The 22846-nt window shown below is 46.6% G+C and overlaps 1 protein-coding gene across 1 annotated transcript in view; it reads left to right on the forward strand.

The window, feature by feature from the left end:
• Window positions 1–19512: 19512 nt before the first annotated feature.
• The window catches only part of BRINP2 (bone morphogenetic protein/retinoic acid inducible neural-specific 2), a 67986-nt gene continuing 64652 nt past the window's right edge, over window positions 19513–22846 (forward strand). The window contains exon 1 of the mRNA XM_015425521.1: window positions 19513–19796. Coding sequence (XP_015281007.1) covers window positions 19513–19796 — 284 coding nt within the window. The remainder of the gene's footprint in view (window positions 19797–22846) is intronic.

The following is a 22846-nucleotide window of genomic DNA, read 5'->3' on the forward strand; positions in this document are numbered from 1 at the left end:
GTTTTGCATAGGGGTGTGCACTCTGTATGTACTGAGCCAAATAAATACCCAAAAAATACGTTATCATTTTTTTTCCGGGTATTTATTGAGCCAAATACAGATTAGACAGTCTGATTCAGCTACCGAAATAGCCACACCCAAATAAAAGCTGATATTGTTCATCTTTTATTCAGGCACAGCTAAATGCGTTCAGTTCACTCACCAAGTTGTGCCATGGCGGTGGCGCAACTCAGCAAGTGAACTGAAGGCATTTAAATGTTAATCAAAGGCATTTAAACATGACTTGGTGAGTGAACTAAAGGTATTTAAAGTTTAGATGCCTTCAGTTCACTTGTCAAGTTGTGCCGCCATGGCGGCACAACTCATCAAGTGAATAAATTCGGGTCTCTCTAATAGTTACCCAAATATCAGTACAATATCGATACTGGTATTGGTATTCCCGAATATTCTATTGCTATTCCCAAATATTCCCGAATTCCAGTACAATAACAATACTGGTATTTGGGAATATTCAGGAATACCAATATTTTCTTGGTCCTATAGACTCGAATTGTGTGTGGGGGGGGATGATTTATTTATTTTTTGCACGCCCCTAGTTTTGCAGTCATTGCTGCCGCGAATGCAAAACAGCCACAGGGTATTCTTCTGCACATTCCTCAGTCATCCCTTTGCAGCTGCCGCCCCCAGTAGAGGGCTTTGTGAAAAAAAGATAGTTTAAGACGCTGAACTGCAGGCTGTGGAAGGTCAGTAGTTCAGCAGTTCGAGACCCAGGTGCCGCAAGACGGAATGAGCTCCTGTCTCTAGTTCCAGCTCCTGCCAACCTAGCAGTTCAAAAGCAAGAAATTGCAAGTAGATAAATAGGTACCACTTTGGTGGGAAGGTAACAGAGTTCCGTGCGCCTTGGTGTTTAGTCATGCTGGCCACATGACCACGGAAACATCTTCGGACAGCGCTGGCACTTCGGCTTTGAAACGGAGATGAGCAGCGCAACCCTAGAGTCGGATTCGACTGGCTTTCTAGCAAGGGAACCTTTACCTTTATGTTGCTATACCAGTAGCTGTTATATTGCTATAGCAACCACTGACTTTTCCAAAGCTCTCTGGTGGTGTGTGTGGGGGGAAATGGCAGGTGAGAGCGGATGACAGTAATTAAATGGTATCCATGTGGGTGGAAATTTTGAAAAGATACACCATCCCATTTACATGGCATGCAAACAGTGGAACCAAAGTGGAAAATAATCAGATGTGTGTCTTTAACTAGGCCTTTTGTGCTTACTAGTAAGAAGCAGAAATGCATTTGTTGCAGGTCTGCTTAGGCAAGGAAGCACAGGCAAAGCATAAGGTCAAAATGGGAAAAAGCTGGGATCAAGCAAACTGATAGAGCCTTCATAGAAGAGACAGGCTGCTAGGACTGAAAGTGTTCAGGAGGCACGGCCTTGTACCTTTCAGCTGGATCTGATTGGACACTCTAGTCAGCTGTTCCCTACAGAAGTTGGGCCTTTCCAGTAAAGGTGTGTTTTCTTGGGAGGGCGTTAGAGGGCAGAGGAATTAGAAACTCTCTTAGGAAACAAGCAGCAGGACAAGAGAGAGCAAGAACATAGGCCCCATCCACACGCCAAATTTGCCATGGGAGAGCCACGAATGCTAGGTGGATTTTCAGGGCATGATCACACCGCAACATCTGGCAAGCATAGCGCACCCGTGGCGTGCCGCTGAAGCTGCGCGGTTAAAAAGTATCTCAACAAATGTACTAGCAAATGGTTTAAATTGCTGAAAAAGTTCACTAAGGTATAGGCAAAATTATACAATGAAAATATTCAAAATTGCCTGATGTAATTTAATACTTGTTTTCAACAGGTGCCAACTGATGTACAGCACAGGAACAGGACGAACACTTCTCGAGTGTATCTGCGTTCGTTTCGAGAATGGTCTTTGTCAAACTCAATTTTCAATGAACTTCTCACAATTTAATTCACCACAAGGGTATCCATACGTTCAGAATGGCTCACACAGCTCCCATGGGAAAGAATTTGTATATGTAGGAGCTGTGTGAGCCATTCTGAACGTATGGATACCCTTGTGGTGAATTAAATTGTGCGAAGTTCATTGAAAATTGAGTTTGACAAAGACCATTCTCGAAACGAACGCAGATACACTCGAGAAGTGTTCGTCCTGTTCCTGTGCTGTACATCAGTTGGCACCTGTTGAAAACAAGTATTAAATTACATCATGCAATTTTGAATATTTTCATTGTATAATTTTGCCTATACCTTAGTGAACTTTTTCAGCAATTTATTCTGTATTTACTGTACTCTATTGCTGTACCCCGAGTCTCTATGTCTAGCAAATGGTTTGCCATGGGCTGCCGATGGAATTGTTCTGTGTGATCGCGCCAGTGCGCGGCTTTCCCCCGGCTGTCCTTGACGCGGATGCGCTGACGGAAGAAACCGCGGTGTGCCACTGTCGCGTCTGATCACGTTCTGGCGGGTCTAATTGTGCCGGCGCAAAGAGCCACGCCTCCCCCCGCGTTATCCTGCCAGTGTGACCGGGGCCATATCAGTACAAATTAGTAGCGGCCCTCTGAGGATAAGTTGTGAGGCAAGTGCTTGAAGGCACTTCAGGTCTAGTATTCTTTTACCAATCCTGGTGGGTTGCAACAACTGTAGTGACTTGTACTTAACAGCAACAAGAACTTTGATGAGGTAAGTAAACAGGGGAGCTCTGACTATGAAGGGGTGCAAATAGGGATGCCAGGCCTCTCTCTCAGCAACCCTCTCTTTTCGCCAAGCCAGTCCTCTCTAGGAATCGCTGAAATCTCTATGGTTTTACCATAGAGTTTCCGGTGTTTCCTAGAGAAGTGTGATGTCACTTTATTGCTGACAGTACCCCCATGTCCCCTGCCCTCAGCCTGGCAACCCATTTGCCTGCTGCTGGTGGGCAATCTACCGCTGATACTCATTCACCCCTACCAGTGCTCAGTTGACTGGTGAAGGGGAAAGTGGGGGAAGGACGCTGGTGATGTCTTAACCAAACTGGAGCAAGAAAGTGACATCAGCAGTGCTCTAGGAATCTTCGTAATCTCTGTGCTTTTGTTCCTGCTCTCATGAGCCTGTTCCTGACTGTATTTATCTCTTAGATCACCCTTTCTCTTTCCTCTCTCTCTTTTTTTTTACCTCTTCCTCCTCTTCTCTCTCCTTCAGGAGAAATGTAGCTTCTTTGCTTAGAGGCTGCTGGAAGAGATAGCCCCTGAGAAATTCCATTACAGCTAGCCTCAGCGTGTGGGTTTGAGCCCTCTACCAGTAACCCACGGATTGACTTCTACCCTCCCTCAGCTCCTTTTTCCTTTCACTGCTCTGAGCAGTGGCAGGAGAAAAACATAATAAAAATGGCTGTTGGGCATATGAAGTGATACAACTAACAGGGGAAATGATGTCATACCTCTCTCGAAGTCACCAGAAACTGTGTGGTAAAATCAGAGTTTTAGCATAAAAATGGTATCTGTTTAGTGCTTTTCTTTCCCACTCTTCCTTCAAAGGAGCCCAGGGCAGTATACATGATTCTCTCATACCATTTTGTTTTCACTACAACCATTTGAGGTAGGTTAGGCTGACAGAAAATGACTAGCTCAAGTTCACCCAGCTAGGCCTGCTAATTGTTGCAGCAGGAGAAAGTGGAGGGGCGGACGTGCAGATTGCAGCTGAACCTTGAAATAACATCTGTAACGATTCCTTGTTTTTGTGTGTGTGTGTCTCTTTAAAAGTTTGATTGCATGGCTGTGATAAATAGACTAGAAAGAGATCTAAAAGCTGAGTGTATAGGAAAAGTAAAGTAAAGTAAAGTTTAAGTGAAGAAAAGTTATAGGAAAGTCTGTGTGTCATAACAGACTGGAGTGGAACAGTAAATGTATATGGTATTGAGATAAACAAGTGCTACAAAGTTACATGCAAAGATCCCTGTCAGTGAGAGAGAAGATTGTGTGGGATACCAAAGAAATTGTTCAGTATTTACACATTACTAGTTACATTGTACTACCCTCTTATTTAGTATTTATTTCAATACAAGTATACCAGCTCTGAAAGAAATACTTCCCAGGACCACATAGTTCCTCATAAGCCTTGAACTCGGTCTACCTAATCAGTAAGAGTAAAAGTAAAAGCATAAAGGTTTGGAAATCCTTAAAATTTCCTGGTGGCAGCAGATTCTATCCTGTTAAACAAATTAAAGAGAACTTTTAAAGAGAAACCAGTCCTCCCCAATAAGGAGGACGTCACAACATCATTTTGGGACAACCCTCTAGGAACCCTCCAAATCTCTATGGCAAAGACCATAGAGACGAGGGGATTCCTCGAGTGCTGCCTGTCTCTTCTGAGTGGGGGAGGAACATGCAGATCTGTCCTTGCAGAGGAGGGAGAGCTTGTACCTGAATAAAACTTGGTCTTAAAGGTGCCACTGGACTGTTTTGGGCTGGGGGGCCAGGGAAAACTCTGCAACTTACCTGGCTGCTTCTTGCTCTGACTGAGGGCTGCTGGGAGCAGGGGGTGGGGCTTTTTGCATGTGCCCACCCCCTGGGCTCTTTATTACTGCCGGAGCTCCGCTCCTGTGCACTCCTGCAGGAAATGACCCCTGCTTCCGGGTACATACCTGGAAGTGATGTCACAGCATTGCACAGTGCTGATTTCCTCCCTATTTTTGCTCTTGCTCCTCAGTTGAACAGCATTGGGAGCTGCGGGCTGAGGGTGGGAATTTGCCTGCTGTATGGCCTCCATACATAGTGGTTGTAGTGCCAGACTAGGATCTGGGAGACCCAGGTTTGAATTCCCACTTTGGTTGTTGGGTGACCTTAGGCTAGTCAGTTTCTTTCAGCCTCCCTTACCTCAGAGGATTGTTGTCTGGTCCAATCAGAGGAGGGGCCAGGAGGGCCATTTGGCCTGAGCCTCACACTCAAAGGAGACTTCACATTTAGACACTTTATAAGATTTGCAACTGGTTTTGATGTGTATCCCTGTCAGACCATAATATGACACTCTCTTATTATGGATAGGGGGCTCAATAACTGAAAGTGGCTCAGGCCTCTCTGGAGTCGGACCTCTGCGAGAGCCTGGTATCTGTTATGAGGGTAAAATGAAGGATGGGAGTACATTTGTAAGCTTCTGTGGGTTCCCATTGGGGAGAAAAAGGTGTATAAACATCTAAATAAATAATAGCAAAATGGAGATTTGGCTCCCAGATTGTGGTTGAACTCTCTAACCATGCCACCTGTCTTTGGCTTATGAGAGCCCTCCTCACTTGAATTTCACAGGCAAGTTAGCCTACCTGAAGTCACCACCTTTCCTGATTTCACTGGGACGTGTGACTTTTCATGACAGATTGTGTATAACCAGGGGTCTGTATAGGAATGAGTGAGTGGAGTCTGGAGATTTTCAGAACTGGAGCTGTGCGATGCAATGGTGTCACATCCGGTTGTATACCTTGAAGTGATGTCATGATACTGGCACTGATCTAGGAATTTCCCTAACCTGTATGGTTTTTACCGTAAAACTCCTAGAGCACCTGCCCCTTTGCTTCGGCTGATCCATCATGTGATAGCAGGAGCATAAACCCCCATGGCTGGCAGCCCTCGGTTTGCATTTCTTGAGAAAGACAGGCGTGCATTCATACCGTGCCCACTGCACATATCATTGTACATCTATATATACCCCCCAAGCCAGCCTTACAGCAAGCCTTTACCAAGGAAAGAGCAACGGTAGGGGTGGTACATTTGTTAAATTTGTATCAGAATGGCAGGCCCCATGCTGCGATTGGCATGCCTGGTTTCTTGCGCTCATTACTGAGGGTGACGATGATGGTGGCAAGTGTGCAAGTTTTGCGTCCCCTCTTCTGGCAGAGAGGAGTTTGCCCACCTGGGGTGACCGTCTCTTGCTCTGTGGGGATCCTGCTTCTGCCGTCTGCCGATGCGCTCACAAGGGTTAGTGGGCTGTTTGAAAGCTGGGATACAGCATGTGAATCAATTAGGGCTGATTGAAATATTTTCCCTGCTGCAACGAGGTGGCTGGGGAAAGATAAAGAATCTTTTGTCAGGGAGCGAGAAGTCAATTGTCTTTAAAATGTCTTGATTCTCACTCACTCCCCCCCCCCTTCCTGTTGAATAAAGAGGGAAGATTTCTGTTCACAATGATGTTTACCTGTTCCGGTTATATGCACAGAAGGGGACACAGTCTAACACAAGAATTTATTCAGTTTAAGTGTACTTAATTCTGCGAGGTTTATAGCCTGGATTGTGGGTGCATGGGTAGCACAGTGCGAGCAGAATGGGCCAATATTCTTCAAGGGCAGGGATTGCTTTGCTTGTGCAGCGGGCGGTGACCTAGGGTTGCTAAACTCCAGGTGGTGGCTGGAGATCTCCTGGGATTACAACTGATCACCAGGTGACAGAGATCATTTCCCCTGGAGGAAATGTCAGTTTTGGAAGGTAGCCTCTATGGCATTAGATCCATTAGACCCTGCTGAGGTCCCTTCCCTCCCCATCCCTCCTAGAAATGTGAGGGCCCGGAAAAAGCCCGGAAAAATTCGGGGGGAAACCGTTTCCCCCCCGTTTTTTCCCTGAAGCCTTTTTGTTTTTTTCCGAAAAAGTGGAAAAATTGAAAAAAGAAAAGAAAGAAAAAAAATTGATTATGGAACGTTTTATTTTAACATGATGAATAAAATATTTTAAGACAAGGTGTTCAAATATTTTCCAAATCATTTCTAATATATATATATGGTATCAGATTGATCTAATTTCTGTGCACTGAGGACAAGCAAGTCCTAGGTTACAAACTGAACTCTCCAATGCAAGAACAAGATGCATTTCTTCCTTTAGGAGGTGCGATTGTCAGAAGAAAATAAAAAAGTTTCAGTTTCGTTTTTGCATGTGGGTGGGTATTCTGTTTGTAATAATTGTTTGGATGCACTGTATTTTTAATATGCTAGTTGTGATAATTTCATGTCAAGTAAAAATGTCCATAGTCATATTTTATGTTCCTAAAGTAACAGAATGACTTTCAATCTAGAAAAGACAAAAGAAATGTTAATGTAGCATTTTTTTCAATTTTTCCGAAAATTTCCGTTTTTTTCCAGAAAAAAACCAGAAAAAACCCGGGTTTTTTCCCGAGCTTCAAAAGTTCCGGAAATTTTACATCTCTATCCCCTCCACAAACCCCACCCTCCCCAGACTCTCTAGGGATTTCCCAGTCTAGAGCTGACAACCCCAGACAGTGCTTTCCCTGTGCACAATACGGTTCCTTCATTTGTTTAATCACATTATGAGAAGGGCGCACTCACTGGAGAGGACCCTGATGCTGGGAAAGATTGAAGGTCAAAGAAGACGAGGGACGGCAAAGGATGAGAGGGTTAGACAGTGTCATCGATGCAACGAACATGAAATTGAGCCAACTTCAGAGGACAGCAGAAGACAGGAGGGCCTGGCTGGTCCATGGGGCCGCGAAGAGTCGGACTCGACTGTGCGACTGAACAACTACCCCCTTCCTAGTGGGTGTGAGATGGAGGAATGTTTGCAGGTTCTCCCTTTGCCTTCAACAGGGCCAAAACAGACTCTGCTTCTAGTGTCCTCGATAGCAATGAAAGGACTCTGAAGTTCCGGATTAGATTCGGGGAAAATACCCAAACTGTTTTCTGATTTCCTGAGCAAAATAGTTCAGTTTGCCAAGCCCAGTTCTAAATCAAGATGGGGGGGTCATTAAAAGTAAACAGATGCACTGGTGGGGCTAATGGAGACCAGGGCCGTCGTTTAGTTAAAGGCCTCCTACATGATTGGGGTGGGGGGATGGTGGTGGTGGTGGAAGGTATTGTCATAGAGTTTCCAGCCTCCAGGTGGGGCCTGGAGACCAGTGTTCCCTCTAAGCTGAGTTAGTGTGAGCTAGCTCACACTTTTTAAGTCTCCGGCTCACACATTTTTGTCTTAGCTCAGGAAGGGATGGCTCCAGAGCGAACTGATTCATGCAGCAGCCAAATCGTTTGCTCACAACTTTAATCCCGGTAGCTCACAAAGTAAAATTTCTGCTCACAAGACTCCACAGCTTAGAAGGAGCATTGCTGGAGACCTCCCTCTTTCACAATTGATCTCCAGGCAATAGAGATCAGTTCCTCTGGAGAAAACGACTGCTTTGGAGGGTGGACTCTATGGCCTTGTACCCTTCTGAGGTCCATCCCCGCAGCCCTCCCCAGCCTCCACCCCCAAAATCTCCAGGTATTTCCCCACCCAGAGCTGGCAGCCCTGTGTTATCAAGAGAGACAACTTACGGTGACCCCTGGTGGGGTTTTCGAGGCAAGAGACATTTAGAAGTGGTTTGCTATTGCTTACCTCTGCATGGCAACCGTGGGCTTTCTCAGTGGTCTCCCATCCATATACTGACCAGGACGGATCGTGCTTAGCTTCTAAGATGAGATTGGGCTAGCCTTGGCTATCCAGGTCGGCTATCTAGGTTGGGCCCCCTACGTGGTTAGTGCTGTTTTAATTGGTTATTCAGACAGTTCAGTCAGCCTGCATCGATACATGAATAAAAGCAATAGTTTTGAAGAAAAGAAGCATACTTTGTTTTAAGATTATCCATACTTGTCTCACAGCAGGCATCATAGAAAAGGCATCTCTTCCTGCAGAAAGGAGGGGGAGGAATGTCTTGTCTAAGACGGCAACAGCCTCCCACAGTTTTTGTGCACGCTTGTATGATAAACAATTGCATTTTTATAAACAACATTGTTCCATTATTTGCCTTTTTCTGGTCAAAATAATTATTAATGTAGCCAATGAATCAACTGTTTGCTTTGGTTCATTTTTAATTGCTGTTTTATGTTCCTCCTAGATGCCTGGAAGGCTTCTTAGCAGAAAGGGGATTTTATAAATAAATGTTGCAATTCTACTGGGGTGTTTGGTGACCCCGCCTGTTGAGAATCAAGCTTGTGCCTGCCTCAGTAGGTCTCTCACTTCATCCCAAATTCACTTTCTTGATCATATTCGAGTCTGATAGCATGTCTGGATTTGGTTTATTTAAGAATGCCTACAGCTCTATCTGTTCTCTTGGTTCATTTTATGTTCTGATCCATTTGGGCCCATAGGGAAGAGACACGGAGTTGCCGCGTATTGTCAGGGTGTTGGATGATGATCTGGAAGACCCAGGTTTGAGTCCCCCATTCTGCCATGAAAGGTTGTTGTATGATCTTGGGGCAGTTACCCTCTCTCAGCTTGACCTACCTTGCAGGGTTACTGTTGTGAGCAGGGGTCTTGTAGAAAAAGAGCTGCCGGAGCTCATTAGCATAACTCATTAGCAGAACTTATTTGCATATGCCACGCCCCCTGACATCACCGGAAGTGACAGAAGGCCACACCCCCTGGCATCACCGGATGTGTGTCAGAAGGCCCGGCTACTTACCCTCCTGCTTCATCCTCATTCCCAAACGGAATGAGGATCGAAGCAGAGGGCGGGGTAAAGAAGGGGGCGGGGCTTCACCACGTGACCGCCCCGCCCCCTAGAGGTTCTCTTCCGGAGCTCCGTACCTGAGAGCTCCCCCCCGACTAGAGCCCTGAGTACTTCCTTCTCCTGAAGCTCCCCTTCTAGGTGTTTTGGAATATATAGGATCCAGAACATACTTTTATGCAACAAACTAGCTTTTCAGTGATTAGCTGTATACCCTGCAGGTGATGATGAAGAAGATGAGCCTGAAATCCCATTGAGTCCTCGACCACGTCCTCTAGCAGAACTGCAGTTGAAGGAGAAAGCAGTGCCCATGCCAGAAGCAAGTGCATTCTTCATCTTTAGCCCAACCAACAAGTATGGCCTCTTCCTTTATCTCTCTGCCTATGGCTATTAGCCCCTAGACAAGAAGAAGCCCCTGTGGAGATCTGACATGGAGTGTTTTGTTAGATCAGTCTACACGTGTCAGGGCTGTAACATGGCAAAGGCATCCCCTCATGGAGCAAACACATGTATGTTTGGTACTTTAATATGCTTGAAATCTAGCCTGTGTATGCCAAGGTCCAGATTCAGATCAATGATCAGAAAAATGAGGTGGAAAGACTCCTAAACAGAAGGGGTATTTATTTTATAAAGAGAAAAGAGTCCAAATTAATCTATACAAGTAGAAAAGCCCCTCTGAAAATTACAGAAATGAAAAAGCAATGCAGTAAATGACCCACCAAAACCTTTCCCTAGAAAATTTCCTACCCACTGGGGGGGGAACTAAAAGGGGGAAAATAAGACATACAAGCCTGCCCCTGGAGAGAAAGGAGGGCCGTCCCCAGCGGTGCCAAAGCAGTTTGCTATTGCTTACCTCTGCATGGCAACCGTGGGCTTTCTCAGTGGTCTCCCATCCATATACTGACCAGGATGGATCGTGCTTAGCTTCCAAGATGAGATTGGGCTAGTCTTGGCTATCCAGGTCGGCTTTCTAGCTTGGGCCCCCTACGTGGTTAGTGCTGTTTTAATTGGTTATTCAGACAGTTCAGTCAGCCTGCATCGATATATGAATAAAAGCAATAGGTTTGAAGAAAAAAAGCATACTTTGTTTTAAGATTATCCGTACTTGTCTCACAGCAGGCATCATAGAAAAGGCATCTCTTCCTGCAGAAAGGAGGGGGAGGAATGTCTTGTCTAAGACGGCAACAGCCTCCCACAGTTTTTGTGCACACTTGTATGATAAACAATTGCATTTTTATAAACAACATTGTTCCATTATTTGCCTTTTTCTGGTCAAAATAATTATTAATGTAGCCAATGAATCAACTGTTTGCTTTGGTTCATTTTTAATTGCTGTTTTATGTTCCTCCTAGATGCCTGGAAGGCTTCTTAGCAGAAAGGGGATTTTATAAATAAATGTTGCAATTCTACTGGGGTGTTTGGTGACCCCGCCTGTTGAGAATCAAGCTTGTGCCTGCCTCAGTAGGTCTCTCACTTCATCCCAAATTCACTTTCTTGATCATATTCGAGTCTGATAGCATGTCTGGATTTGGTTTATTTAAGAATGCCTACAGCTCTATCTGTTCTCTTGGTTCATTTTATGTTCTGATCCATTTGGGCCCATAGGGAAGAGACACGGAGTTGCCGCGTATTGTCAGGGTGTTGGATGATGATCTGGAAGACCCAGGTTTGAGTCCCCCATTCTGCCATGAAAGGTTGTTGTATGATCTTGGGGCAGTTACCCTCTCTCAGCTTGACCTGCCTCGCAGGGTTACTGTTGTGAGGATAAAATGGAGAGAGAAGAATAAGCTGCTTTGGGTCCCCATTGGAGAGAAAGTTGTGGTATGAATTAAGTAGAAATATAACTAGAAGATTGGCATCAGTAGAGCAAATGCCTGAGAAGGCATATAACATAGACACAAAGTCTGATCTCTGCCCCAAAGAGCTTACAGTCGAAATGGTTGACACTGAGAAAATGGAGGAAGAGAGGGTGTGTGGAGTTTGAAGCATGACCCCTGGGTGGTGGGGAGGGTACCAGGTTTGAAATTCTCTCATTCTTCTCTCTCTTTCCTTGTAACTTCCGACCAAGAGAAAGAACTTTATCCTCTGTTTTTCCCTTCAGAGCCTCCTTTACAGGCCATAACTCTGTTTAGGACTGCATTGTAAGACACATCTATTTACATTGGCTTCTGTTAATTGCCTTGCTTCTGTTTAATTTTACTTTCCTTCCCTAATATGGCTTGTTTTTACCTTTAGACTATTAGCCTAAAATGTGGGGAAAGTCCAGTTTATATTTTGAATTTTTATACGGGGCCTAGCAATTTGAGGTAATAATAAGAGTAATGATAATAATAGGAGGACCTGCAGGGACTCTCAGGGGAGCCAGCCCCGCTTCTCCCCCTGCCTGTGCTTCCTCTCACTCCTGCTGGATATTCTACCCACCCCATCTTGTGCTGGTGCCTTTTACTGACAGAGCCAAGCTCGGAATACTGTGGTTGCCTAGCAACAGCCACTGAGGGAATCTGTCGCTTAAAGCTACAGGCGCTCCTTTTATCATTTTTGGATTTTTTTAAGTTGCCCAGTGTATTTTTTTAAGATTTCACAATTTTCAGCAAACCTAGGGCCCTTTTCAGGTTTGTAGAAAGATCTGTCTTGCTTGTTCACAGCTGTAGTCACTGGATTTAAGTATCCAAAGATATCTGAACTTTGCTATTAGAATATAAGATTACTGTGAGAAGCTATTAGGATCATGGGACACCGTGGCTCCAGGGAACAGGCTTTCTAATCCTTTTGCTCTGACACTGGGGCTGGATTTACATGTGAATTCATCACACCAAGTTCCTTGGAATAATCTAAACATTTATTTAAATTCTTAAATGGAGTTTGGCAGGAGATAAAAAAAACAACCCTCCATGATTGCAGTGATAGCTCTTTGAGCTGTTTGTTTGTTTGTGTGTTTGCTTTGTCTGTCTGGGATTTTTTTCCCCCTTCATTTGTCTAGCTGTTTTGACAATGGGTGCCGTGATCCTGACAAATTATTCTTGTTGCTGTCACTCAGCCTTCCATTGCCTCGGCAGCCTTTTAGCAAAAGAAAAAAAAAGAAATAAGCCCCACAATTTTACTGATATTAATTCTGCATCTTTTTTTTTTTGTGAGGAGAAAAGACTGGTTTCCGGGGTGGAGCTGAGAGCGGGGGCTAGTGTAGATGTCCTTCTGTGGAATGAGCAGGGTCTACGGCCCTGGGATAGCTGGAAGTCCCAGATTCAGATTTTAAAATGAGCCGGGAGCAATGCTCCCTCTAAGCGGTGCTGTTCTGTGAGAAAACAAATTCTACTTTGTGAGCTGCTGGCATTAAAACTGTGAGCGAGCGATTTGGCTACTGCATAAATTAGTTTGCTCTGGAGCCATCCTCCCTGAGCTAAAACAAAAATGTGTGAGTTGGAGGCTAAAAAACTGAGCTAGCTCACACTAACTCAGCTGAGAGGGAACACTGGCCGGGAGCATTTAGAGCCGAGTGATCTCTCCTGCCCTGCCTGGCTGCTTGGCTCAGACTTGGCCAGAGGTTGTGGTGGGTGAGCTTTGTTTCAGTAAGTTCCTGGCTGCCCCTCCAGGGCAACGGCCTGACAGGAATTTTCCTAGTCAGTTAAAGGGCCAACCAGGCCCATAGCCAGAACATTTTTATTAGGGTGGGGGGAATGAGTACAGTGGTTGTTATGTCTGGACATGTGCAATCTTCCACTGAGGCTTAACTGCTGCTGGTGCTAGTAGCCAGCATAAGAAGGCATGCCTGGACTTGTCTGGCAGGCCACCTAGATGGAGAGTGGGGAGGCATGTCTGGGCTTGTCTGGGCAGGCCACCTAGTTGGAGCTTGAAGCCCCAGAACAAAGGCAGGTAGGATCCTGGAACCTGCCTGTGGATTGGTCCCTGAGGGCAGCCAGCCAATTGGGAGCCTGGAGGCCATTTGAACTCACCAATCGCATGGGGGCCGGGAGTGGCTTAGGTGTATATAGTTAGGGCACTTGCCCCATGTTCCTGTTGAGATGCAATAAACTGCTGCTTGCTGAAATCACTCTGCCGTCGCCTCTGCCGGGTTAAACCCACTATTTAACTGTGGTGGTGGCTGAGCACATCATTATTGATTTACTTTATTATGAATTGAGCTATGATGCAGTACAAAGTCTCTACAAGGGATCATTCCACTGAGAAAGTTAAAACCATAAACCATTTTGTTTGGTTTTAAATATCTCCTTCCTTTATTTACACATGATGAACAGTCTTGCAAATGCATGAAGATCCCCACCCCCCATATCCCCCCACTTCCACTTTCCTGGGTTGCAGTGTTCCAATTGGGAATCCCACTACCACCATTCTGTCACCATAGAAGTGCCTGTTTCTTCCTCTGAGCATGAAATGAAGCTTTGCAAACAGAGATCACAGAAGAAGGTGCATTTTCTTGGATGGTGGGCCCCACAACACCACCTTCCATTGAACTCCGCCCCCCAGCCCAAAACCCGTCTCTAGTTTGGCTCCACATAACTTGCCATAGAGAGACTTAAGGATAGCTATAGGCACTCAGGCTTGAATGTAGCAGGGCTGCCAACCTCCAGGTGGGCTCTGGAGATCTCCCAGAATTTCAAGTGATCACCAGACCACAGAGATCACTTCTTCAGAGGATAGACTTTACGGTATTATACCTGATTAATGTCCCTCCCCCACCTCCCCCAGGCTCCACTCCCCAGATCTCCAGAAATTTCCCAACATGGAGTCGGCAACCCTAGCAAGTATGTGCACACGCACTTTTCCTTCACAGCTACAAGCCAGCTTGCTTTTTTTGTTTCATGCCGATGGGAAGAGAAGCTGGGGAGGCTCCCCTCTACTGATTCAGAGATTGACTCCCCCCCACTCCTTGCTGAGCCCGGTTAAAAGGGAAGGCAAAATTGTTGCGAGCACCAATCCATTATCACCATTTTACAGAGATTTTAAAATGCTGTGAGACCCCAATCCACTGTGGGCTTGTGGTGCAGAGCTCCCCCCCATGTTTTCAAGGGCCAGAACAACTGCATGGGCACCAGCACACACTGTAGAATGGTCATCATGAGTCCGCTTATAAAAGGCAGAATACGGAGAGAGACTGCTGCAGGTTCCCGCCCCCTCTAATCCCAATCACCTCTGAATACTCCCCACCTGGGCTAAAACAGAGCCCCCCTCAAAGCTTCTACTTCAATGTGCTACAGTGCTGCTGAGTCCATGACTGGCTCCAGCTAGCAAGCGAAGGTGCGGAAAAGGGCTGTGTCACGTGCTTCAGAGCACAGCAGGAGCAATTACTTTGTGCAGGAAGTGCAAAGGGAAAGCCCGGGAGGGAGGCATTTAGAGTAGGGCTGCCAAGCCGCGGCGGGGGATCCGTGCGTCTTCACAGGATCCCTGCCGCGGCTTGGCAGCCCTAATTTAGAGGGAAGGAGAATCTCTCCCTCATTGGCAAAGTCTGAGAGGGAGGCGGGAAGAGGGAAGGAATTGCCCTCTCTCATTGGCAGAAGACTTGTGACAGATTTCACAACACCCCCTAGTGCTGATTGGAGGGACATGTCAAATGATTGGTGGGGACTCACCCCTTAGTGCACCACCGCACCATCGCTATGGGCCAGGTCTCTTTTTGAAGCAGGAACTCCTTTGCATATTAGGCGACACACCTCTAATTTAGCCAATCCTCCAAGAGCTTACAGTAGCCCCTGTAAGGAGAGTTCTATAAGCCCTCGGAGGATTGGCTACGTTAGGGGTGTGTCGCCTCATATGCAAAGGAGTTCCTGCTACAAAAAGCCAACCCACCTCTGGACGAAATTGTCTAGTACTGAACAAGACTGAGCTTAGTCATGCTGGAGAAATGTTCGTGACGTTTGCGTTTCAGTGATATAAACAAGATTGGATTATTTTGTGCTGGAAGTGAACCATAAACTCATTCAGTGGCCTTTTCTCACTTAGGTTCTGCCTTCACATCTGTAGGAGGATGCTCTCCTAGTTTATGGGACTATTGTAATTGGGGCTGAGATCTTTTTCAGTAGCCATGGGAGCTGTGCTTTTCAGCAGACATTCACAGACGATAATATCTCCATGTCATATAAATCTTCACCTGCTGCTTTCTACAAAGCAAATACCTGTTTAGAGGCACAAGAGCAGGCCAGACTTGTAGGGGGTGCATTCAGGTCAGCTGTGAGTCTTAATTGTAAAGATTAGTCTGACATCACAGTGTACCGGGTACATTTTGAACACTTGCACTGTGTAAATGCTAGTGTTGTTATTTCACGAATTGTATCAGGATGGAATCCATGTCATTGATACTGGGGCAACATAGCTTTTAGACAGAGCACATGCTTGGTATGTGGAGATGTCACATGAACATGAAAAGGTTCTCAGGTAGTATGACTAGGAATGATCTGTTTCTGAGATCTTGGGGAGCTCCTGACTCTTAGAATAGATCAGCTGGCCTAGATAGATCAGTGGTCTGTCTTAATATAAGCAGTTTGATGTGCTCACCAAGGCTCTCCTTCAGTTGCCTTGTATATGCACTTGCTGCTTAAAAGCTTCAGTGTATGAATCTTGTCTGGGGAACAGAATAGGGTTACATGCAACAGTCTCCTCCTCTGGCATTTAAAGAAGAAGCAGGAGAAGAGTTGGATTTATACTCTGCCCTTCACTTGGAGTCCCAGAGCAGCTTACAATCTCCTTCCCCTCCTGTGAGGTAGGTGGGGCTGAGAGAGCCCTGAGAGAACTGCTCTGAGAGAACTGTAACTGACCCAAGGCCACTAAGCTGGCTGCATGTGGAGGAGGAGTGGGGAATCAAACCCGGTTCTCCAGATTAGAGTCTGCCGCTCTTAACCACTACACCGAACTGGCTCTCTTAACCATGCAAAGCCCAGGACACACAGCAGTGTGGACAATAGGACAGCCAAGTAGTGATGGGCAGGGTAACCACTCCACTTGGGCCTCTTCCCAGATATATGCTCCAAGCCACTACTCAAGTGGGCCAGTCGGTGACTGTGAGTAGGGAAATGGTTCCCAAAGCAGAAGACTGAAAGATTATCCAGATAGCAAAGTGGGGTCTAGGGCCTGCCCTACCAGTAAGAAAACCAATGTGGCGCAGTGGTCAGAGTGTCAGACTAGAATCTGGGGAACCCTGCTTCACATCCCCCATTCTGCCAGTGATGCTTGCTGGGAAACCACGAGACAATCGCTCAGCCTATCCCACCTCACAAGATTGTTGTTAGGGTAAAACAGAAGAGGAGCAAATGATGTAAGCTGCTCTCGGTCCCTGTTGGGAAGAAAGCTCTATATCAATATCTAAATAAATAAACAGAACGAAACAGGTGGCAGATTTTGGAGTGCTGTAAAAAGGGCAGCAAACTGTCAGTCAACTAATTTATTATTTTTTGTCACCATGGAGACATGAAAACACATGACGCTGTCTTGTACTCAATCAAACTGTTGGTCCATCAAGGTCAGTATTGTCTGTTCAGATTGGCAGTGGCTCTCCAGAGTCTCAGGCAGAGTTTTTTGCACATCGCCTACTGACTGGTCCTGTTTAACTGGCGATGTCAGGGACTGAACCTATGACTTTCTGTGTGCAAAGCAGAGGCTCTTCCACTGAGCTACAGCCCCTCCGATTGTTTATATTGTTTGGCTAAGGCACCAGAATGTATTGGCCCCTCTCTGACTGAGCCCCAGTTAATGTATTTAACATTCTACCTCACTTTACTTCCCCTCCTCTCCCAAAAAGAAGGTTCAAGGTGACTCACAAAAATAAAATGGTTAAAAGCCCATGAAAATGGAAATTGTAGGCCAACAATAGTTAACCACAGTCCCCCTGAAATAAAAGGTCTTTATGTGCTCACCTGAAGACTGGCAATACTAAGGTGATACTCAGGGCTTTTTTTGTAGAAAAAGCCCAGCAGGAACTCATTAGCATAACAGGCCACACCCAACAGCAGTAACTCATTAGCATATTAGGCCACATCCCTGACAGTGCAGCTCATTAGCATATTAGGCCACACACCATGCCTTCCCTTGCCTTCCTCAGGCACCCCACAGCTGCAGGGAGCCCAGGCAAGCCCCCCCCCTTGAAGGGAAGGCAGTTTAAAGCCCCGCAGCTGCAGGGTGCCCAGGCAAGCCGGCCCTTGGACAGGCCGGGGAAGGCATGGGGAGGCATTTAAATGCCTCCCCGATCCAGCCCCCCCCCTCCAGCCCTCTGTAGCCACGCACGCAGAGGTTTTGGCTGTAGTGGGCCTGGCCTACTCTGAAGCCAGCCGGAACTCTGTTCCTGTGCGTTCCTGCCCAAAAATAGCCCTGGTGATACTCCTTTTATTTCCAACAGAAGCCTATTCCATAAGGTTGTATAACAAAAAATGGCTATACGTTGAGTGTGATATACTATATTGGGAAAACACTGTAATTTTTAAGGAATATACATAAAATTCTATTTGAAATGACAAAAACCCCTCTTATTAACTATTATTTAAAGATGCAGTACAAGTACAGATTGAATTTAAACATATGAAGCTGAACCATAATACATGAGGTAACCACATAGTGTTAACCACGGCAACAAATGTCCCAGGTAAATCCCCGTTTTGACCCTTTGTCAGGCCGTAATCATATGGAAAAGCTAGGAAAGAGCTGAGGGGACTAGTGCAGGATCTGCACAGGCACGTATCCTCTGTTCCCAGTTGCACTCCACCACTCAAGTGTTATACCAAGCTGAGGAGCTCTACTATTTCCCTCGACACTAAGGCCTACTCAGTGTTCCAACCGGCTCTACAAAGTCAAAAGCCTTTGTGGAGCCATGAGGTTGGCTATTGCCAAAAAAGCTGATGAGAGGACTGAACTGGTTGTCACCTTCCTGAGGGATGGGAATATCGAGGAAAAGCTGTTCTGGGGAGCATAACTGGTGCATGGGTTCATAGAGGGGAGAGACAGTCCTTAAGGTATGAGGCTAGCTTGTCTGAAGAACTGGCCCTAGACTGGGTTTTCTCGGGTGTAGGGTTGCCAACTCCAGTTTGGGAAGTCCCTGGAGATTTGGAGGTGGTGCTTGGGAAGGCTGGGGTTTCAGGAGGGGTATGAGAGCTCAGTGAGGGTGTGATGGCATAGGGCCCACCCTCTGACACTGCTAATTCATCTAGGGGAACTGAAATGTGTCATCTGGAGAGCAGTTGTTGTTCTGGGAGAAATCCAGGTTCTGCCTGGAGGTTGGTAACTCTCAGGTGTAGCCATCAGAGTCTGGAATTCCCTGCCATAGGCTCACCATGCCTCCGTTCTCCCAGCCCTTTGCCAAAAACCTCTTTATTCCAAAAATTATTTGGTTTTGCTGTGTTCTGATTTGATGCTGTTTTAACCAGCAACACTTGTTTCAACATTGGTTGTTTCAAGTTGGGGCTCGAACAGGGAGACCGTGCACCCCCTAGAAGACCCTGGAAAAGATCACAAAAATATTTTCTTTTTTTAAAAAAAAACCCTAAGTTTTTATTTAATAGGCTTTCCCTCTGTGCTGCTTAGCTGATGGCATCGCTTGCAGAGCTCTTCCTATTCCACGTTTTAGGGCAGAACAAAAACTCGGTAGAATATTACAGGGCATTAATCATTACTCAAAAGCAGCTCTCATTAAAGAAAAGATTGGCGTTCCTTGTTTTAAAGTTTTTAATGGCTATTCTATTGCTGCTTTCAGATACTCTCACTGATTGCCTTTTTAAAGATTTCTTCCTCTTCTTCCTGTATCATAATTGTATTCTCTTTAATTTTCAACGTCATGTTGTAAGCTGCCCTTTCCAAAGGAAGGGAGAGGTAGAAACTAGAGCTGAAATCCAGTGCAGGTTTTCTCCAGTCTAAACCCATAGATTTCAATGAGCCTAGACTGGAGTAACTGTGCATAGGATTGCACTATAAATCTGCTAAGGAGGTGCCATGCATGTCTGTATACTTAACCTGTCTTTCCTGTGTCTCCCCAGTGCAGGAAATCCTGAAGGAACACGGAGAAGGAAGGAGTGGTGAGAGAATGAAGGAGCCAGCCGAGCGGGAGAAGCATGTGGTGGCAGTGGGTAGCTCGGTTTAACGGGCTCTGGCTGATGGTCTCATGGGCGTTGTCGATATTGGCGCTGACTTTGGGGTGCTGGGGGTTGGCGACCGCGGTCGCCACGCCACACGAACAGCATGCCTCCACAGGTGCCGCCGCTGCCACCGCCACCTCCAGCCAAGTGCCCCTGGACTGCCTGCTCGCTGACAGAGGACCGTTTCACCGAGCCCCAGAGTATGCTGACTTCATGGAGCGCTATCGGCAGGGTTTCACCACCAGGTACAGGATCTACAGGTAAGCCGGGGGGGGGGGGGACGGGGAAGGGGGAAGGACTGCAAGGGCATGCCGGACTGCTTTGGGAGGTGAAGAGCCAAAGGTGGATCTACCAATGAATGCCTGTGGGGCAGGGCTGCCATTTCCAAGGTTGGGGGAGCGATTCTCCCCCCCCCCCCGCCAGTGGCCGTCTTCACTCTGGCAAGCAGTGGCGGAGAAATGTGGGGGCCAGAATGGTGTCTCGCAACATCATGGTATCATTTATTTATTTGGTTCAATTTCTATCCCGCCCCTCCCGCAAGCGGGCTCAGGGCGGGTTGCGACATTAACACAAAACAATAAAAGTATAAACTTAACCCTTAAATGATGGCAACCAAACTGCATCACAGCTATTACACTGGTGCACTGGTGTTCAACAATGAAAGGCAGAAAGGGCTAGATCCCGAAAGGGATTCCAGATTATAAGTACCCTACCTTGGATAGGTAGATTGAGCTGCGGTGGCTCAAGTGGTTAAGACACTGAACTGCAGGCTGTGGAAGGTCAGTAGTTCAGCAGTTCGAGACCCGAGTTGCCGCATGACGGAGTGAGCTCACGTCTCTAGTTCCAGCTCCTGCCAACCTAGCAGTTCGAAAGCAAGAAATTGCAAGTAGATAAATACCTTCGGTGGGAAGGTAACAGTGTTCCGTGCACCTTGGTGTTTAGTCATGCCGGCCACATGACCACGGAAACGTCTTCGGACAGCGCTGGCTCTTCAGCTTGGAAACGGAGATGAGCACCACAACCCTAGAGTCGGACTCGACTGGCTTTTGAGCAAGGGAACCTTTACCTTTACCTTGGATAAACCGAGGCGGTTATCGTTCTCTGTCCTCAGAAATCGAAGACCATGGTACAGATGGTAACAGGGAGGTCACAGGATGGTAACGGGAGGAGCCAGATGATAGTTGACATCTGCTGCCTCACCCAAAAACCTGGTGGAAGGGCTCCGTCTTACAGGCCCTGCTGCATAAGTGGAAGTGATATCATGCCAAAACATTTTGAGTGAATTTTAGAGTACCCATCCATGCGCTTATAACATTTTGGTTACGTGGCTGGATGCAACATGGATCATGATGTTGCAGGATGCTGATCTGTGAGTCTCCTCCCCTCAAAGTTGCCTGAGAATGCCTACAGAATGGTACAGATTCAGTACAGACTGAAGCTGGTTAAATAGTCACGCTCTTCCTTGTTGGAATGGAAGATCCCTGCTCCTTTCCTCGGACATCTGCATGGGTTTCAGGGAAGACCTTGCTGTCATGGTTAGATGATTACAGTCGACCTGGACCTCAGCTGAGTGAAAAGATTTCTCCTCGGGATGGTAGCTTTGGGTGGCGGCTCAAATGAATACTGTGTTTGGCTAATGTTCTGCTAAGGAGATCTGGGTATTGTGGTACTGGGCAGGAAACAGGAAGTGCTTTCCTGGAGACCTACACTTATGTAAGGGCAAAGATCTCTCTTAGAGAATTCTCGGCAACTTGCTTTACTAGAGTTCCCAGGATTCTTTGGGAGAAGCAAGTGCAGCGAGTGATATAAAAGCAGTATATCTTTGCAGTGTAGATTCGTGCGGTACGACTGTTTGTGTCGACGGCTGGCTGAGAGGCCTAAGCATGAGGCAAAGCGAAGCAGCGGGCTTGGAGCAACATTTGAGATGATGGACTGGGAGGCGGGCAAATGTGACTCTTGGGGCTCCGTCCACTGCAAAGTTTTCCGGCATCAAAATAAATACAAAGTGTTCAAGAAAAGCAGTTTGATCTTAGGCAGCTTCCTTGTATTTCGGTGCAGCTTGTGCAGCAGAATTTCTTAGTGGATAGTGCCCTGTGCTAGTCTATGTGGCTGCACAGGCATAGGAGGCATTGGACTCTGGTGAATTATCATAAGATGTGGGCATGGCTTGAAGGCACACAAGGCTAAAGTCTGATTGATGGGTGGATAGAAGGCCATTTGGATGTCAAATGTGCCGTGAGCACCCTGGAGGAAAGGCGGCATGTCAGTATAATACAGGGGAACAGTCAAGATTATCTGTTTGTTAGCCATGTATACATGCTACAGCGAATGCACGTACAATCTGTGTACACTTGATTTTTCTTTGTCCATGTGCTGAGTAATTCTTAGGTTACATTCAATGCACGTGTGGCTGAACTGACATCTGACTGCTGATTATCTAGGTAGTGGGTCGTCCATCCCAGCACGAAATCATCTGTTCCATAGAGAAGCATGCAGAGATCCTTACTCACAATATGCAAGGATTTTTGGTTTGGGGATACTGGGAGCTCACGCACTGGCTCAGTGGTAGAACATCTGCTTGGCACCCAGAAGATCCCAGGTTCAATGCCTAGCATCGCCAGCTAAAAATATGCATGGGGTATCATAAGAACAAAACAGCAGTGTTTGTTTTGGGGGGGGGGTTGATGAGGCAGTCACTCCCCTAACAAATCCAGTGTGTATCAATGAGGTTCCTCTGCCATCTGGCATTCAATCCACTCAGCTCTTGGCCTGGTGGGCAAGCTAGGTATCATCTCCTTCAAGATCCTGTCCCTCCCTGAAAATCTGCACACACACCTGTCCAGGTGCCCCACCGTCCCGCGGAGGGGTCCCTTCTCAGAGTCGGAGAACCACTGCCATAGTGAACAAAAGGAATAGAAAAGGCAGGCATCCAAGATGTTTGGGAACAAAGAAACATGTGATGTACATGTGGTGGGAGGGGGGAAAATTAAATCTGGACCGTAGAACATCACATCAGGAGGTTAAGACACTGAACTGCAGACCGGAAGGTAGGTAGTTCAGCAGTTCGAGACCCGAGTGCCGCATGACGGAGTGAGCTCCCGTCTCTGGTCCCAGCTCCTGCCAACCTAGCAGTTAGAAAGCAAGAAATTGCGAGTAGATAAATAGGTACCACTTGGGTGGGAAGGTAACAGTGTTCTGTGCACCTCGGTGTCTAGTCATGCCGGCCACATGACCACGGAGAAGTCTTCAGACAGCGCTGGCTCTTCAGCTTGGAAATGGAGATGAGTACCGCACTCTAGAGTCGGATTTG

Source organism: Gekko japonicus, unplaced genomic scaffold (assembly GCF_001447785.1).
Source record: "Gekko japonicus isolate JY-2015 unplaced genomic scaffold, Gekko_japonicus_V1.1 scaffold604, whole genome shotgun sequence".
NCBI lineage: Eukaryota > Metazoa > Chordata > Lepidosauria > Squamata > Gekkonidae > Gekko > Gekko japonicus.